The sequence below is a fragment of the Babylonia areolata genome, chromosome 24 (assembly GCF_041734735.1).
Source record: "Babylonia areolata isolate BAREFJ2019XMU chromosome 24, ASM4173473v1, whole genome shotgun sequence".
Lineage (NCBI taxonomy): Eukaryota > Metazoa > Mollusca > Gastropoda > Neogastropoda > Buccinidae > Babylonia > Babylonia areolata.
In genome coordinates this window covers 41,688,535-41,708,534 of record NC_134899.1, presented here as the reverse complement: position 1 = coordinate 41,708,534, position 20,000 = coordinate 41,688,535, and the positions used below count along the sequence as shown (strand labels likewise).

At 41.7% G+C, this 20,000-nt stretch overlaps 2 protein-coding genes across 5 annotated transcripts in view; one reads left to right on the top strand and one right to left on the bottom strand.

Moving 5' to 3' along the window:
- LOC143298863 (GDP-Man:Man(3)GlcNAc(2)-PP-Dol alpha-1,2-mannosyltransferase-like) overlaps positions 1-10,273 on the top strand; it is an 11,772-nt gene extending 1,499 nt beyond the window's left edge. The window contains exons 3-7 of one of the 2 annotated variants that reach the window (XM_076611864.1): positions 596-701; positions 939-1,165; positions 3,520-3,667; positions 4,177-4,621; positions 6,132-10,273. In XM_076611864.1, the coding sequence (XP_076467979.1) occupies positions 596-701; positions 939-1,165; positions 3,520-3,667; positions 4,177-4,621; positions 6,132-6,427 (1,222 nt within the window). In that variant the 3' untranslated portion in view covers positions 6,428-10,273. Of the gene's footprint in view, positions 1-582; positions 702-938; positions 1,166-3,519; positions 3,668-4,176; positions 4,622-6,131 lie in introns of both variants that reach the window. The other variant, XM_076611866.1, reaches the window with a different exon arrangement.
- Positions 10,274-12,414: 2,141 nt separating this feature from the next.
- The window catches only part of LOC143298901 (uncharacterized), a 30,884-nt gene continuing 23,298 nt past the window's right edge, over positions 12,415-20,000 (bottom strand). For all 3 annotated transcript variants that reach the window (XM_076611924.1, XM_076611925.1, XM_076611926.1), the window contains one exon: positions 12,415-15,372. In XM_076611924.1, coding sequence (XP_076468039.1) covers positions 14,660-15,346 — 687 coding nt within the window. In that variant the 5' untranslated portion in view covers positions 15,347-15,372 and the 3' untranslated portion in view covers positions 12,415-14,659. The remainder of the gene's footprint in view (positions 15,373-20,000) is intronic.

Sequence of the window (20,000 nt, the reverse complement as noted above, 5' to 3'; positions counted from 1 at the left end):
AGCAACAAAAAGAAAACAAAAGAAAGAAATTGAATGTCAATATTGTCAGCATCTACTTTTAAGCAACTGATAATTGTCCATGTTAATTGTTATATTTTCAGTGCTCATCCTAAAAGACTGATAGCTGTCCATGTCATATCTTAGTGCTCATCTTAACCCCCCAAGTGGCCCAGGATAGAAATTTCTGCCCATGTCATTGTAGGAATTTTCCAGTTGCAAAATCATTAAATTCATGTGAAATTATCATATGTGGATAATGTGTTCATTTTTCTTTTCAGAAAAACTATAGGTTGTATATATATAATATGAATACTTACTTTTGAAATAGTTTGCAAGCTAGAATTTTGTTAAAAATTATTATCCTCTGTAACCAAAACATCCCTTAGCAAATAGATGTTTCTGAGCGTAGAATGGGCTTGACACTGAAATGGTTAAGTGACTGGTAACTGTCCCTGTCATGTTTTCAGTGTTTATCTATTTTGTATTGTCAGTGTTTATTTTAACTGGATTGATTCTCATTCATATCATACTGTCAGTGTTTATTTTAACGAGAATTGATTCTCATCCTTGTCATACTGTCAGTGTTCACTTTCAGATACCCCAAAGTACAGTGTGTGGTGTACACTGGTGACATTGATGCCAGTCCTCAGGAGATTCTGACGCGTGCCAGGCAGCGTTTCAACATCTCTTTGAAAAGACAGGTCAGACCATTCTGTCCATGCCCCTCTCATGGTCTTTTAAAGTGCAGATAACTAGTGATAGGATAGTTGCATGTATGTGCTTGGAATATAAAATGAAAAAAAAGTAAATATAGTGCTTTACTAAAAGCTAGAATTGCCGAGCACTATGAGAAATCCAAAGAGCGAGTGTATACAGGTTCCCCCAAACCACTTCACTGCTGTTGATCAAATGCTCAAACGCTGTCTTGTCTCCTGCAGGTGGAGTTTGTTTTCCTGAAGCGCCGTAAATGGGTGGAGGCCTCCAAGTACCCCTGCTTCACCCTGCTGGGTCAGAGCCTGGGCTCCCTGGTGCTGGGGTTTGAGGCCCTGCTGTCCTACATCCCTGATGTCTACATCGACTCCATGGGCTACTCCTTCACCCTGCCGCTCTTCCGCTTCTTTGGGCGCTGCAAGGTGGCCTGCTATGTCCACTACCCCACTATCAGGTGGGTGAGGGGTGTCAGCCGCCGTTCTTTCTCTGTCTCAGGACCTTTTATTTGGAATGAATTTCCTCATCCGCTTTGTCAGGTCTCTGCACTCAGCTCTTTCAAGTGTGGCCTTAAAACCTACTGCTTTCCAAGACAGCCTCCCTGCCCTGCCTTTTCTTTGTCTTAAGTTTCTCAAGTTTTGAGTTATGCATACATGTGAATGACTGGTGTGAAAGCGCATTGATTTGTCTCTGCACAAGATTCCGTGTTTTATAAATACTTATTATTATTATTATTTGAACAGGTTTCTTTTTTTGTGGTGGTTTGTACTTTTAAAATAATGCAGTTGAGGCTTGTATTTAAAAAAATAAAAGCAGTTGATTAACAGTATTTCCTTTCTTTTCTTTTAAGGATGAAGGTGGCAGAATGATTAAGACGCTCAGCTGCCTGTATAAAGAGTCCGTGAGGGTGTTGGTTCGAATCCTGCTCTCACCCTTTCTCCCAAGTTTGACTGGTAATTCAAACTGAGCTTCTAGTCTTTCTGGATGAGACGATAAACTGAGGTCCCGTTACATGTGCAGCACACACAAAAAAGAACCCATGGCAACAAAAGTGTTGCCTTCTAGCAAAATTATATGAAAAGAAATCCAGTCTTGGTACACAAGCATATAAGCATGCACTCAAGGCCTAACCAGCGCATTGGGTTATGGTGCTGTCAGGATTCTGCCTAGCAGATGAGGTGAAGCGTATATGGATTTGTCTGAATGCAGTGACGCCTCCTTGACAAAGTGAAACTGAAACTTTCTTTTCCAATATAAATTATTTTTATGTGCTCCCTGATATGGAATTAGGGTCTGTAGCAGATAATACATTCAGCAAGTCTTTTTTTTCATATTTTTTTTATAATAAAACCATTTTGGGTTTTAGTCTTCTCATTTCTTTTCACCATTGGTCAAAGCTTGCCATATTTGTGAGCTTAGAAGTGGAAGTATGGTATATCTTTATATTCATCCTCAGAATTTGCTGGTAAGATTGGGCTCAGAGGTATCAGCATCTTTGTCATTGTTTGTGTTGAAAATGCAAGCTCAAGGTACCCAAGGTTTTGTTCTCTTGATGTTGGAAGGGAAATAATTCATGTAGCTTCCTTTCAACAGGAGAGTGTGAACAGGGAAGAGATTTCTAACTGGGTTGATTTAACACATGCTGTGCAAAATGGTAAAAAGTTTTCATGACTTGAGGAACTGGAAATGGTACCTATATCACATAGTTTTCACAACATGATCCATTTTCCTGGACTCTTGTTCATACATGTGTGAAGTCAATAACACTTGTCTTCTAAATTCTTCTTGAACTAAGATAATGAATGATCAGTCTCTGGGAACATCTGTAAAATACAGTAACATTTTTTCCAAGAGAACACTGAGTACAGTGGCTGAATGATTAGAATACAAGATTCTCACGGGAGTGTCCTGAGTTTGATATCTGGTTTCAAATTGACTGGCACTGGCAGTCATCAGCTATCTGACTGATGTTGGTCTTGTAATGAAAAGTGAACATGCTCATGTACACTGAATTCAATACATTTCTGTTGACTGAAAATCCCTGTGCATACAAAACTGGACAAATCCACGAATCGGGTAATGGGGTGAATCTTGTCTCATGACTGATGATGTTAACTACAGACTTCACAAAAAGTTGAGGACCACTTCATAAAAGCACGTATTGTTTCGAAAAACGTTTAAAAAAAGACCTGGGATGAATTGAATAATGCAGACTGGCTCCTTACTGAATACACAAATGGCTTTTCAGGCACATGCACACTGATGCCAAAAATTGACAGTTATTCAGTGGTTTATTAATGGAAGCTATGGTTTTTCATTGTGGAATATGGAAGTGCGTGTGCAAGAAAGCACTTGTGGTTGTGAGTGGTGCTCATTATGTTGGCTGCATACACTGCTCTGCAGAAAATTCAGCAGTATTGCACCAGTCTCCAAAGATAGAATTATGTCAGATCTGAAGTGTGTTATTTTACTCTTTTTTTATTTTTATTTTTTTTTATTAACAGATTTTTCTTTGAGAAAGTTAGGTTTGCTCTCACCAGGAAAATTGCATTGCTACAGTGCAGCGCCATCCTTTTTCTTTCATTTTTGGTTTACTTTCAGAGTGGATTTTTCTACAGAATATTGCCAGGGACAACCATTTTGTTGCACCCAAACCACCACATAAAAGTCTTGTGGAGGGGGAGAAGATACTGGCGAGTGTGGGATTCGATCCCGTGCGCTCAGATTCTCTGCCTTCATAGGCAGACGCGTTACCGCTAGGCCACCGCTCCACAGTGATCCTTAACTTTTTGTGACCCATTTATGTTTCAGCACTGACATGCTGGAGAAGGTGTCACAGCGGTCCTCAGGTCATAACAACCTGGCCTTCATCGCCAACAGTGTACTGCTGAGTTCTATCAAGCTCTTCTACTACCGTCTCTTTGCCTACCTCTACGGGGTCATGGGTAAACAGTCACAGGTCAGTACGTTCTGCTTAGTTCTATCTACTATACCGTCTCTTTGCTTACCTGTATGGGGTCATGGGCAAACAGTCACAGGTCTGTGTGTTGTACTGCTGTGTTGTGTCACACTCTTCTACCAATGTCTGTTTGGCTTATCTCTATGGGATCGTGGGCAAACAGTAACAAGTCAGTGTGTTGTACTGCTGAGTTCTGTCTAACTCTTCTGCTTTACTGTCTGTTTGCCTTCCTCTGTGGGGTCATGGGCAAACAGTCACAGGTCAGTAGGATCCCTGCCCTCTCGTGATGGAAGCTGCCAAGTGCTTGCTGCACAGAGGACCTCAGTTTATCGTCTCATCCAAACAACAAGACGCACAGTTTGATTTTCCAGTCAAACTTGGGAGAAAGGATAGATTCAAACCCAGCCCCTCGTGGACTTTGTACTGGCAGATGTGTGTCTTAATCATTCTGCCACCTTCCAGTCATGTCAGGTGATGTTGCTGAACCAGGTGAGTGAATGTGTGTGCAGGTGGTGATGGTCAACTCCAGCTGGACCCTGGGCCACATCCGTCAGCTGTGGAAAGTGCCCACCCGCACCCACGTCGTCTACCCGCCCTGCGATGTGTCCGAGTTCGTGTCCATCCCCCTCAGCCAGTTAGACAGTGTGTCAGAGAAAAACATCATCAGCGTCGGCCAGTTCCGGCCAGAGAAGGATCATGCGTTGATGGTGAGGTCTTTCAAGATGTTCCTGGATGGAGAAGGGGAACCGAGCGAGTACAAGCTGTTGCTGGTGGGCGGCTGTCGGAACCAGGGGGACGTGCAAAGAGTGCAAGAGCTGAAGGAGCTGGCTGCGTCTTTGGGTGTCACTGACAACGTTGTGTTTCACCTGAACGTGGATTTTGATGAACTGAAGCGATTGCTGGCTTCCTCCGTGATAGGCTTGCATGCCATGTGGAATGAACATTTTGGCATTGGTGAGTTTGTCGTTGGTTTGAACGGTGTTTTTATTTAATAATTGTAATTGTAATAATAATGTAATAATTTATATAGCACCATTTCTCTCTGAGAGCTCAGGGTGCTTTACATGAAAGAAAAAAGTTACAAATTACATGAATCATTCATGACCACTTTTTCTCAAAACCTCTCCCCCTGACCCTACCCCGACTCCCCCACCCCCCTGCTCTCTCCCTCTCTCATGTACCCAAAGTGAACTGACATGGATGGTGTTGGAGAAGAGGGAAGCTGAGAGTGCTTATGAATAGGTCTAGGTTTTAAAAAGATGAGTTTTCATTAAATAGGGAAAGGCAGATGTCACAATACAATTATACATTAAATTCAACAGGTCAATGAGAAAGTCTTGTATCAAGTCCTTTAGTATGTGAGTTGTTGGTTGTTGTATTTTCGGTTGTGTTGTGTTAGTCTGGTTTTGTAAATTCCTGCTCTGAAGGTTTCCTGGGTTTTTTTTATGCTTGGCTATTAGTATGCTAATCTGCCTTAGTTCCATATACTGTCTCTCCAAGAGTTTCTGGGATTTTGACATAGGTGTTCTTTATGCAGAATTGTTGTATGCAGAATTGCATGGCAACTAAAAGGCGGTTGTTGTTGTTTTATATCTATATCTATCTATCTATCTATCTCTCTATATATATATATATACTGTTTCATCACAGAATATATTCATGCTGCCCGCAGTCCAGCCTGCATCGAAAGCAGTCTCATAGTTGTGAGAACAAATGTAAAATACCCCAGGCATCAAAATGAAGAGAGTTCACACACACACACACACACACACACACACACGCACACACACACACAAGCACACATGCACACACATATGCACACATGCACACACACGCGCGGGCGCACACACACATGTATACATGTATACATGCACACATCTGAAAAAAAAACACCCTCCAACAGAATCTGAACAGCAGAACAACTATGATGGCACGTTACTTCTCTGCTACTCACAAGTTGGCCTGATGAGATTGATGGGTTTATGCAAAGTCTGGTATCTGTGCTTTTTTTTTTCTCTCTCTCTCTCTCTCTCTTTACAGCAGATGTTGTGTAGCGTACATGGATCTGTCTGCAAGCTCTGACGCCCTTCTTGAAACAGAAATGGAGATAGTTGAGTGGTTAAAGCGTTGGACTTTCAGTTAGAGGGTCCCTGGGTTCGAATCTCGATAATGGTGCCTGTTTGGTAAAGGGTGGAGATTTTTCCTATCTCACAGGTCAACATATGTGCAGACCTGCTTGTGCCTGAACCCCCTTCATGTGTATACGCAAGCAGAAGATCAAATACGCACATTAAAGATCCTGCAGTCCATGTCAGCGTTGGGTGAGTTATGGAAACAAGAACATACGCAGCATGCATACCCCTGAAAACAGTCACACGTAAAAGCCCACTCGTGTACATACAAGTGAACGTGGGAGTTACAGTCTACAAACGAAGAAAAAGAAGAAACATGACTGTTGTTGCAGGGGTGGTGGAGTGCATGGCAGCGGGCAATGTGATGTTGGCTCATGACTCGGGCGGCCCCAAACTGGACATTGTGGTGCCTCACGATGGGGCCCCCACCGGCTTCCTGGCCAGCTCCGAACCCCAGTACGCTCAGGCCATGGCCTCCATCTTCTCCATGACCAGGGCCCAGAGGTTGACGCTGAGACAGAATGCCAGGGAAAGCGCCAAGAGGTTCTCCGAGCACGAGTTTGAAGTGTCCTTTTTGGCGTGTGTCGAGACGCTTTTGCCTGAATGTTATGGTCAGGGTGACCGCTGAAATACTCTTGTGGCTGTCGTGTTTTTTGTTTTTGTTTGCCTCATCTGTGGAGTGTCTCTCTCTCTCTCTCCTTCTCTTTCTTTGTGTCTTTTTTTTGTCTGTCTGTCTCTCTTTATCTCTTGCTCTGTCTGTCCGTATCTCTTTCTCTGTCTCTCTTTTTCTCTGCCTGTCTTGTTCTCTCTCTGTCTTGTTCTCTCTCTGTCTTGCTCTCTCTCTCTTTCTCACTCTTGCTTTCTCTCTTTCTCACTCTCCTTTCTCTCAATCTCTTCCTCACTCTTGCTTTCTCACTCTTTCTTTCTCTCACTCTCTATTTCTCACTCTTTGTCTGTCTCTCCCTCCCTCTCTCTATCTTTCTCACTCCTTCGCTCTCTCACTCTCTCTTTATAACTCTTTCTCTCTCTTGCTTTCTCTTTCTCACTCTTCTTTCTCTCTCTTGCTCACTCTTTGTCTGTCTGTCTGTCTCTCTTTCAAAACCCTGAAATCTGTCAGCTGTCTGCAATACAGTGAGATAAAGGGTGGTCAAGTGGACATAATGTCCATCTAGGGTTTGATTCACACAGGGTACAGGATTTTACTCATTCCCACCCCTTCCACTGGACCATGAATGATGGTCTGGAAGCAAGTCTTTCAGGTGAGATGATGAATCGAGGTCTCAAGTGAAGCATGCCGGTAATTAGTGCACATTAAAAATCTACAGCCAAAATCCTGTAGAAAATTTGACTTTCACAGGGAAACAAATATACAAACAAACAGGAATTGTTTTTTTGATGGTTGCTCTATGCTGTGACAGCATACGCTGCCTGACTTTCACACTGTAGAGTATGTAGTGACAAGACAGTGACATAATACAATACTGCGAAAACATATTTGATGTGAAAATTATTGGGGGGGGGGGGGTTCTGTAAAAAGAAATAAACGGAAACAGTTCTTGTTTCAGTTACCTCAGGTTAGAGTGGTTCCATAGTCTTTCGGGCAAAACAGTTACTGGCTCTCAGTGATTTTTGTTGTTGATTTTTGTTTTTATTTTTCGCTGATCTAAAGAATGTCTTTACTGAGCCAGTTTGTCAGTATGTTTCAAACTTCCAGAGAAGGGTCGAATTTTGTAAATGTGTTTCAAATTTCCAGAAAATAGTCAGATTTTGTCAGAATATTTCAAATTTCCAGAAAATAGTCAGATTTTGTCAGAATATTTCAAACTTCCAGGTAATGGTCAGATTTTGTCAGTGTGTTCCAAACTTCTGGATAATGGCAGAATTTTGTCAGTGTGTTTCAAAACTTCCAGAGAAAGGTTGAATTTTGTCAGTGTGTTTCAAAACTTCCAGAGAAAGGTTGAATTTTGTCACTGGGTTTCAAAACTTCCAGTGAAAGGTTGAATTTTGTCAGTGTGTTTCAAAACTTCCAGAGAATGGTTGAATTTTGTCAGTGTGTTTCAAAACTTCCAGAGAATGGTTGAATTTTGTCAGTGTGTTTCAAAACTTCCAGAGAATGGTTGAATTTTGTCAGTGTGTTTCAAAACTTCCAGAGAATGGTTGAATTTTGTCAGTGGGTTTCAAAACTTCCAGAGAATGGTTGAATTTTGTCAGTGTGTTTCAAAACTTCCAGAGAATGGTTGAATTTTGTCAGTGTGTTTCAAAACTTCCAGAGAATGGTTGAATATTGTCAGTGTGTTTCAAAACTTCCAGAGAATGGTTGAATTTTGTCAGTGTGTTTCAAAACTTCCAGAGAATGGTTGAATTTTGTCACTGGGTTTCAAAACTTCCAGAGAATGGTTGAATTTTGTCACTGGGTTTCAAAACTTCCAGAGAATGGTTGAATTTTGTCAGTGTGTTTCAAAACTTCCAGAGAATGGTTGAATTTTGTCAGTGTGTTTCAAAACTTCCAGAGAATGGTTGAATTTTGTCAGTGGGTTTCAAATGTCCAGAGAATGGTTGAATTCCTTTGATTTGAAAATTCTCAGTGCCTTGGCTTACTAATTTTACTGCACATATATGTCACATGTGGTATTGTTTAGTCTCAGCTATCTGGACTGACTGGTTTCTTCACAATATATTCATTGAGGTGACATTCAGCTGCTGTTCATGTGAGTGTTTGAGTAATTTATTCAGTGGAAATTATGGTTCATGAAATAGTGCAATGTCATGTTTAAGCTGCTTTTAATGTCGGTATAAAATCTCAGTGCAAATTCTGAGTAAATGAAAGTTCAGAGATCAAGGTGGTCATGTTATTCTGGCTTGTACAGAAATCAGATCCCGTGAGCAGAGACATCCATCTCATTGCCCTGTCAGAAGTCATTGTTGCTGGTTGGGTTCTTTGTTTTTCAGGGAGAGAAACGTTAAGTCACATCTTGTGGAATAATTTTGTTTGATGTAAGTCTGATTTTCTCAAACAAGTTGTCATCTACCTTATTTATGCTGATCATTGATAGTGAGACACAGTCATGCTTCTTGATAACAAATCTTGCTTCTTGGTAATGAGGTGCAGTCGTGCTTCTTATGTGTATCTGGGCCGGAAAAGAAAACACAATCACCAATTTCATTTTTCTTTTCTTTGCTCTTGGATGAACTCAGCATCTTACCAATCAATTGTTACAAATTATTTTATTTAAGCTTTAGTGTGGTTTGCCATCATTGAAAATGTCACTCTGTGTGTGTGTGTGTGTGTGTGAAAGAGAGAGAGAGAGAGAGAGAGAGGGAAAGAGAAATGCTTTAGTGACGGTGGCGAAAATTAAAGATTGATCTGTGTGAATTCTGACTCTGTGCACTTCATTTGACATGGTTTTTTGTTTACTACTTCATTGGAAGATTGTTTTCTCTCATAAGTTAAGTTTGCATTTACACATGTCCCCTCTACAAGGAAATCCTCCTCAGTCTGTTTGTCATAGGCCTCAGTGTATACTTTGATAGGGAAACAAACACATTTGCAGGCAGAAAAAGTTTGTTGTTTTTTTTCAAGGGGGGAATGGTGCTGCACTATAGTGACATGCTCTCCCTGGGTATAGCAGCCCAAATTTCACACATACACAAAAAATCTGTTTTTTAAAAAGTTGTACAATGCAACACAATACAACATATTCCTGTGCATGGCCAGACCCAGTTAGTGTGAGTGTGTTGAAGCGAGATGTGCCCAACACTATGGTTACAGGGTTTGGGGAACATTGCCAGTTTGCAATGTCAAGGGGTACCCAGAAGTGAAGAAGTTTTTATTTCTCATAAATGATGTGTAATGTTTTAGAGAGAGAGAGCCACAGGTAGATGAAAACACATGGTGCTAAAAACTGAGGAGGCGTCTTCACCTTTATGCAGATATTCATGAGATAGATGACTTCATGATTATGTTGTCATGGACTAACTTCCATGTGAATGTCATCTTATACTTTTAATGTTTGAGCATGTACGTGACAGAAAGATGTAAAACTACACATGTTATTTGTGTCTGGGCATGTGCGTGTGTGAAGTGTGCTTATTGCAATGAAATGTTTGATACTAACTTAGATACAGAGGTATGTGATTTGGTAATGTATATCCAGTGATCTTAGATACAGAGGTATGTGATTTGCTAATGTATAGTCAATGATCTTAAATACAGAGGTACGTGATTTGATAATGTATATCCAATGATCTAGTCACATTATCAGTTCCTGTCCATGAATTGAAAAGCTGTCATCTTGAGTAACAGATTCTAATGATAAAGTTGTGTGGTATGCAGTATGCTACCCTTGACAAAAATATTGCATACTCTCTTCGTATGATTTCTTTCTCAAATAGTTGTATTGTCTGCATTCCTTGTTGTATGGTGATGTCATGGTTTTGTTTCATCTGTTTACTTGAAATTCTGAATGAGTCTGGAGAAGAGTGATTCTAATAATTTAATTTCAAAGTGAACCATGTGAGAGTTTTCTTGTGTGTATGTATGCATGTGTGTACTTTTTGTATGTGTACTTTGTGAATGTGTGATTTTGGACTGTTTCTCAATGTGTAACAGCTGAATCCTTTGGAGTGCACCTTTGTGTGTTATGATAAACATGAAAGATTTCCGAGTAGGGGAAAGAATGAACGATGGATTCAGTCTGTGAAATTCAGAGACAGAAAGCAAGGAGATCAATAATTTGAATATAAAACCCGACTGATAAGAGTTCACAATTTTAGCCAAGGAAGGTTATGAGTTTGACTGGCCAGACAAGATCAGCAACATCAACCAGTTGAAGAAGATACAATAACTTCCAGCTAGAAAGAAGATACAATAACTTCCAGACTAGAAAGAAGATACAATAACTTCCAGCCAGGAGCAAATTGGGGAGAAGGCATGGATGGATCTGGCACATGCTGCGAAAATCAGCGTCACCAGACAGGCCCTGACATTGAACCCCCCAGAAGAGAAAGAGGCTGACAGAAACATCTGGCAAGGAGACCTCCAGGCAGACACCAAGAAGATGGATTTTGCCTGCAGCCAGTCAAGGCAAGGCAAAGGCAAAGGATAGGGTAGGACACCATGGAGGTCTTTTGTTGGTGGCCTGTTCCTCAGGAAGATGAAAGGGTTTTAGTATTTAAGTTTGTGTGTACATGTTATGTTGTCTTTATGTTTTCCATATTCCAATATGTCATATGGCCTTGTGCGGTTGGTTGGACTAAAGCAACAATTAACTATTAACTCTGACATGTCAGGTAGTGGTTTGTCTGCATGTTTGTATTTTCCATTCCTTCATATTAATGATATAGAAGTCTGAAACATTTCAGAGTGCATTCTGTGCAAAATGGTCAGACCGGTTGTGACTAGTAGCTGTGTTTAATCTCTTTCAGAACGCATAGTGGATGTCAGAATGACTGTGATAACAGATTTCTGTGTGAGCACATGCATGCTTGAGACATGTATGTTCACACTCAGTTCAGTTACCGGTAAATTTAGTTCAGTTATTCAAGGAGCATCACTGCGTTTGGACAAATCCATATACACTACAACATGTCAACTAAGCCTGACCAGCAGCGTAACTCAGTGTGCTTAGTCAGGCCTTGAGGGAAAATAAAATGAAGTAAAATAAGATACAAAGGTAGATAAATAGATAAGTAATTGAATTAATGAATTGATGAAGTAGTAATTACAAAAACAAAATAAAGTAGAACCAATGAACAAATGAAATACAGAAAAATAAGATATAGAAAAAAAAATAATGATATGAATAGAATGGCCAGTTTCGTCATGGAGGTTATTCTTACTAATGACATCACTTTAAATTTGTCTTAAAAGTCAACATGCCAAAAATGGTGTAGAATTGTGGACACATTTTTTTTTTAAAGAGACACCAAAGAGTATGAAGGAGAAATGACATGGGCTTTTTTTTTCTTTCTTTTTTTTTTCTTCTTTTTTGGTGATGTGTGTGAATGTGTGTGTGTAATGTGTTATTTTAGAATGTACAATGTAATGGAAAGTAAAGTAATACAACTTTTGTGGTACACAACATGTTGATAACACAAGACAGGTGCAGATTTGGGACAGTTTTACAATGGGTCCCCCGCCCCTCGCCACCACCACCCCCCTTTATCCCCCCTCTCCCTCCTCCCTCCCCCCACCCTCCCAACCCCCCCTCCCCACACACACCCTCAGTGGCTGGAAACAGATAATTTCCTCCTGCTGTTTATCTCACAATATAATTGTAATTACAGGTGACTCCTCTCTCGCCTTGCCCTCTCTCTCTCTCTCTCTCACCCCCACACACAGATACAGACCTAAAGACAGAGAGAGAGAGAGAGCGGGTTTGTGTTTTCGCACATGTGTATGCTGGTAAATGTTAAGAGGAACATGTGTAGGTATGAAGACCGCAAAGTATAATTGAAAACAGGACACACCAAACCAGACCAGGAAAGGACAAAATGCAGTCAGTCAATTCTCTTTACTCGGTTCTTCTCAAAAGCCCCATCTCTTTGTGGGTTTAAAAACAAACACACAATAGCAATGACATAACGTGTGTGACTGGAAACTACTCGTAAAAGATGTTAGGATTGGACATGTTTATTCCAATAAATACATTGATAAAGGTGACAAAAAGTTTGAAAAATGAATAACCACCAACAACACGATGTCATAAAACAGCTACAATGAAAAATTCATCTTTAAAATCTAGCAATAGAACCAACAACAAACCAACGTCATGGAATGCCTACATTGTTTAAAACTTGTGATTTTACAGAAGACAACAACATCACATGACAGGTACAGTTCAAAGGAGAATCTAACAAGAATAACAACAACAAACAGTACCACAGAAAAGCTATCTGGTTTTACAAAACAACTTATAATCTAACAGTTCTTTTAAACAAAATCTCAGTGTATCAAAAAGAAGAAGAATTAAAAAGAAAAGAAATAAGTTAGGTTAAAAAAGAAAATAGGGTATAACAAAAGTGAAATCATCCGATCTCTTTGCAATAACATATATAGACAGTAAATAAATGAATGAATACTAGACTGGGGAGAATGTAATGTTAAAGACTTGTACAAGAGAATTAATTAGTTCTGTGTTGCGATGACTTATCCACACCCACCCAGTCTACTTATCTCCCCTCACTCTATCCACACCATAGCAAGAGAACCTTCCCCCCCCCTCCCCCTCTTGCACCCCCCCACCCTCCTCCCCAACAACCAAGGGCTCGATGTTTTGTGCCAAGTTCAGTTATATAACCTGTGATGTCAGTTTCAGGGAATCTATTGATAAAGAAAGACAAAGAGAACAGTAGCCTACCACGCGTCACAGGCTTTCCTACCCCTGGCAGCCTTTGTTCTTCGTGTTCAAGTCACTGCTCTAAACATAGTTGGAGAACTCACTGGCCAGGAAAGCTGAAGCCAACTGGACACCATAGTGATACTCGTATCTACCTGTCAGTCAGCCGAGGAGTCGTCTGCTAACTGGTGCTAGTTTCTGAACTGTAACAGTGTATCTTCGATGAAATCGTGTAATGCTAGCCCCCATGACATACCAAATGTTGTGTCTAGATTGATATCTGCCAATGGTTTATTTTCCAAAGTTATTACAGGAAAACAGTGCAGTGACACATAGCGCAAGCTTGCTGTGAAGGCACACACAGGGTTGTCAGCTTAACTTACGCCGCGAGCAAGTAAAATCTTGCCGTGAAGCAGTCATCGTAGCCAGCTGAGCGCTCGGCTACATATGAAGTTACTGATTCATGCTGTACTGACACGAGTAGCAAAATGGCTGATTGAACACTTACGCTGTTTCGCTGGCTTCAGTCAGCAAACGGGCTCAAAGGAGACATGCGCTATCCACCTGTTTTTAGAACAGTGGTTCCAGCTGATTGCTTGTTGAATGCTCACACACAACTCGTACTCAGTGCTTTCTCTCTCTCTCTCTCTCTCTCTCATATCAATCGCAATACTCTGTTTCATTCTACTGTGTGACCGAAACTAGTATCATAACAAGCCAGACAAAATTGACTGCTTGTTTTCTCTGTATATTTATAAGTCCTTCAAAAAATCAAAACATATACCCTGTATATTCCTTTCTCTCGTGAACAGTTGCTGTCCTTTTGTTTCGACCGGTAACAGATGGAGTTGATATACAGCGGCAACGCATGAGCTTGTGATGACTTCAGGCGATGAATCGTGGATGAGACAATAAGCCATTCAAGCCATTCACTACCATCTGTGGGAACTGACAACATCTCATCTGAAAAAAAAAACCAAAAAAAAACAACAACAAACAAACAGTATTCGATGTGCATTGCAGTGGTCAGAGAATCTTTCAGAAGATCGAAGTTCACGTCCACATTGTGCAAACTTGTGACACCTGTCTGATTTCAAGTACGTCAAACAAGGCTCTCTGTGTGTGTGTGTGTGTGTGTGGTCAAGTTCGTACTGTTCGGCCCACACGACATTCTCGCACTTTATCTGGATGCGAATGCGTGGCCCTCCGCGAGAATCAACCCCTCAGTCACCAGAGATGAAGCACGCTTGGAGTCTGATCACCATTGTCTGCATCATGGATGTATGTTTTATGACAGTCAGTCGTGTTCGACTATGATCATCAGAACAGCAGAGGAGGTAACTGCTGCCCCAATCATCTGGGCTAGAATTTGACTATAGTGGAGAGTGTCTTGCCCCAGTTTTTACATCCGCACTCTCTCGGCCAAGAGGGTTTTAGGACAGTCGGCGTTGAGATGGTTCATGGATATGTATAGGTGGTAGAGGATGTTCTCCCTCCCTCATTGCCCGCACCCAGCGAGAGACTCACTCCTTCTCCAGGTAGATCTGACAGGCCCAGTAACACATGTTGGTGGACACCTTCAGCAGGTAAGGGATGTAACCTAACAGTCCGTGAAACTGGTGATCGTGCTGAGCCACCTTGTAGGTGAACAGGTTGTCCCGCTCATTGTGCACAGTGTCGAAGTCAAAATCCTCATCAAAGGCCTCCGTCAGGGTGGTCTGCAGGATGTCCAGGTTATCCTTCTTGTCCTGCTCCCTCAGCCTCGTCACGCTTGCGCAGTAGTTGCATATCTTGGTGTAGAGCACGTCATGGTCCTTCTTCAGCTCCACCAGGCGGTCCATGAATTCCAGGAACTCCCTCATCCTATCCGCGCACCTCTCCACGGGCAGACCCCGCCGAGGGACGTTGCTGGCGCACTGGTACATCTTCCTGAAGAGCCTCATGGTGTTGTGCCGCTGGGGCACCAGCATGGGGAACGTGATCTGCAGAAGCTTCACGGAGTCCACGAAGCTCTGTCGCCTCTTCTCGAACCAGTCCACGTAGTCGTTGCGGACGTTGTTGAGCCTGCCCAGCTGCCTGGAGATCTCCTTCTTGAGGCGCTCCAGCTCCATCATCTTGACTTCGAAGGGAGTCATGCGGGGAGTGTCGCGGGGAGTGTAGAGGGGAGTCATCATGCCCGGGTTCCGCATGGAGCGTGGCGTCCACGACATGGTGGTGGTGGAGGTGTGGGCGTGTCCTGGACAAAGAGTGATGATCATGATGATGACAATAATGATACTGATAATACTGATAACTACTACTATTACTACTACTACTACTACTACTACTATAATCATCATTATAATGATAATGGTAAAAATAGTATCCTAATAATAATAACAATAATAAGAATAAGAATGGTGGTGGTAGTAGTAGTAGTTGTTCTTGTAGTAGTAGCAGCAGCAGCACTGTAGATACTTTGTCCCGGACATTATAATACCAATAATGATGATAATGATACAACTAATGTAATACTGAACATTTCTGGCGGTCGATAATAACAAAAAAATAACAGCACTGATGTGATACACTGTCCTATAACAACAATAATAACAATAGTGTCCTATAACAACAATAACAGCACCAGTATTCTAACACTGATTTCTTGCGACACCACCAACGTCGTGAATCGTTTCCTATAAATACGACATGCTTGACATCTCGTTCACTCGCAACTGATGACCATCATCTGAGAGAAACGTTCTCAAAATGTTTGCCCTATAAACATACAGCAGCAACACAACCAAAGTGATAAAGCCAGCCAAATAAACCAATAAAGATAAAGCGTAGCGAAGCAGCAAAGATAACCTACACGTTGTTACTGATTAAACACACAGTTTGTGGTGCTTTTGTTGTTGTTGTTGTTTTTATAGATTTTTAAAAAATTAATTAACACATGCCTTCATTCGCGCACGCACGCAAGCACTGACCCATGTAAGCGCTCACACACACACACACACACACACACACACACACACACACACACACCCCTCCCTCCCAACCCCCTCCAACCCTCCTTCCATCCACCCACACAAAACCGTTATCCAACAGCTCTGACATGATTCCCTGCTTGGCATGCACACAGCAACACTGACGCGGTGGTTTTACAGGCGGAACTTCTCTCTCTCTGCCGGGATTTTAAAATGACCCGATTATCCGGACGGACCCAAAGCTGCCGGCCCTGTCGGTGGCTGGATTGGGTCAAAAATCATTACAGCCGGTGGCACCTTGTGTGCAACGAACGCTTCGGGGTGGTTTATAATAAGACCGTTGATTTCAAAGCACGCACTTGATCGGGGGGGGGGGGGGGTGGGGGTGGGGCTTAATCGGGGTCCAAGGTGTGGGTGTGTGCTTGTTAGTGGGATCGAAATGGATTATGAACAGATTCTGGGCTTATGGTTTGTGGTAGTGGGTATGGTAGTATAACGCACCTCTTTCTCTCTCTCTGTCTCTCTGTCCATCTCTCTCTTTGTCTTTCTGTCTCTGCCCCCCCCCCCCCCCGCCCCACCCCACCCCCCGCCCCAACCCTATCCCCCTCTTTCTCTCTGTAATATTTCGTTTCTATTATCTCCTTGCAGTAAAAAAAAAAAAAATTGATAAAATAAAAAGATAAATTGATATTATTCAGACAGAGAGGGAGAGAGGGGCACACAGATTGAAACAATTGACGAGAGCGGAATGACAGATCACGGCACTGGTGCTTGGTATTTTAGCTGGTAGCCGTAACCCGTTTTCGGAGGTGTGTGTGTGTGCCAACGATCTCCGGATACCTCACGACATGGAGTCGTCTGTTTGCAGAGCATGACTGGAGCACACTGCGTGGTTCTCTCTATGTTCCCGCTGACACTGACACCTCGGGGAAACAGTGATTTATCAGTGATAGATAGCATCGAACTGTTTACACCTATTGTGTTCAAGTGTGAGTTATTGCTTGTGCACCCGCCCTCCACCCCAAACCCCCCACCCACCCATCCCAATGCGGCGTCATCCAGTTTCAGTTTCAACTACAAGATTCTCACTGCGTTCGGACAAATCGATATACGCTACACCACATCTGCTAACGCACTTCGGCCTTGGGTGTATGCGTATACATTTGTGTACCTATCAGAGTAGATTTCTTCTACAGAATTTCAGTTGCCAGAGGACAACACTCTCGTTGCCATGGGTTCTTTTTCAGTGCGTCAAGTGCGTGCTGCGCATAGGACCTTGCTTTTATCGTCTGATCCTGATGACAAGACGCTCAGTTTGATTTTTCCGGTCAAACTTGGGAGAAAGGGCGAGAGCGGGATTCGAACCTAGACCACGCACAGACTCTGTATTGGTGGCAGATAAAGGTCTTATCCATTCTGCTACATTCCTGCTTTCATCCACTACTTCACCACTCTCGAATTATGCAGTCATTGTGCAGAAATTTATCCGTCACATGATTCAGTATGTACATGTATCAGGACAGGACTTTATATAAGATTTTCTTGTTGTCCTGTTCACCGATATCTGTGTTGTATTGTGACATGTTCCAAATAAAATACTGTTTAAACCAAATTTATATGCCATCAATGAATAAATAAATAGATAATGATGATAACAATAACAATACTACTACTATTAGTAGTTATAATCATGATACTGCTACTACTACTACTACTACTACTACTACTAATAATAATAATAATAATAATGTCGAAGTAAATGACGTATAACCACCACCACCAGCCCGAAAGATAAAAAAAAAAAAGTAAATCAACTCAAGAGGCGCGTATTGTTACTGTAAATACTTGATACGAGATTGGATTTTTGTTGTTTAGTTGTTTGTTCGTCTTCTACCAAGCAGTTTATCTTTTAACTTTTTTTCATTTGAAACACGATTCTGCCAACGGCTTTTTTTTTTTTTTTTTTTTCTGTTTGCTTTACGTGCTAAGAGTAGCTATGCGATGTGTTTCAGATTATGTTGACACAATAGAAAACCACAGAGAGAGAAAGAGAGAGAGAGAGAGAGAGAGAGAGAGAGAGAGAGAGAGAGAGAGGAGGGGCGGGGAGTGGAGGCAGTGTATGACTGACCTGTTTACGTCAGTTAGGTCCGGGTTCATTGTAGTGTGTTGTACCTCCTTCCCCAACTGCCCCCCCCCCACCCCCCCCCCCTCCTCTACACACACACACACACACACACTGCGCGGCTCATTCCCCTCCCTCACCCCCCCACCCCCCACCCCACTCCCACCCCGTCATTCCTCAGACAATGCAGTCATTGTTCTGTCCGTTCTTCTAACTTTGGTTGATTACATATTAACCACCAGAAAAATTAAACAACTTTTAAAGATAACATATTAAGCGCCGTGCCACACACAGACAGAAGACACTGGGAGGCAGAAACAGAGATGGATACACAGTCAGTCAGACAGACAGAGAGACAGACAGACAGAGAACAAACGGTCTAAAACATAGAACTTCCGAATTCGATCGGCAAAAACCTGCCAGTCCTCAAAAGCACTCTGTCCAGTCCGGTAAAGCAAAATGTCACTCGGTTTAAACACGTCCTTCTGATGTAAGTAGGTCTAAATGTTTCGAACAAAGACGGTCATAGAATACTGCCTTAAAAAGTACTGCCGGAAGTCAGACTTGGACATTGAACAAACAAACACACATACGTAACTATGTGTTTTTGGAGGGGGGGCTGGAGGTGGGGGGGGGGGGGTGGGGGGGGGGGTGGGGGGGGGGGGCTTAAAGTGCTGTTTTTTGTGGTCCATTTAGGTTTGGGACCGACTGTCAAAGTTATACTTTCTATACCATACAACACTTTTCTGTACTATACTTTCTATACTATACTACACTTTTCTACGCTATACTTCTTTACTACACTTTTCTATACTATACTTTCTACACTATACTACACTTTCCTATACTATACTACAGTTTTCTGTACTATACTTTCTACACTATACTGCACTTTTCTACTATACTTTCTATGCTATACTACACTATTCAATACTATACTTTTTATACTATACTACACGAAGTTTATAACTACGAAGTTCAGATTAGGAATATCTGAACTGACAACGCATCGCTCAAGGTACAAAACGTGTAGTGCAAATGATTTAATCTGTCCTTTGTGTAATTGAATCCCAAGAAATTGAGGTACATTATGTCCTTTGTTGCCCAGCACTAAGAACTATTCGTGAAATGTTTATAAAACCAAAATATTACAAACACCCCTCTCTGTTTAAATTAAGTCTATTAAGTCACTCAATACGGCCAGTCCTCTCTTCTCCTCTACACATACCCCTCGGATGTCCAGTGGGTGTCTGAATGACCCAACCTTTAGCTTCCGTCGTCAGAATTGTGGTATTCTTTGTCAACATTTACCTCTTCAGTATAAGAGCCTTCCGCTTGCAATATTTTGATGATGGTAATTGGGATGAAACACTGTTAACGTCGTCTCTTTCGCCGTTCGTATGGAGAGAGTTAATGTCGTCAAGTAATAGTAAGGTACGTTTGTGATTTTTCTTTGTTTTTGTATAAGGCTTTTAAAACATAGAGAAATCTCTACTTCGTTCGTTCGTTCGTTCTTTAGTCTAACGTCTTTTCACTGTATAGTATAGTATAGTATAGTATAGTATAGTATAGTATAGTATAGTATAGTATAGCGTAGAAAAGTGTAGTATAGTATATATAGTATAGAAAACTGTAGTATAGTATAGAAAGTATAACATAGAAAGTATAGTGTAGAAAACTGTAGTATAGTGTAGAAAGTATAGTATAGAAAAGTGTAGTAAAGAAGTGTAGCGTAGAAAAGTGTAGTATAGTATAGAAAGTATAGTGCAGAAA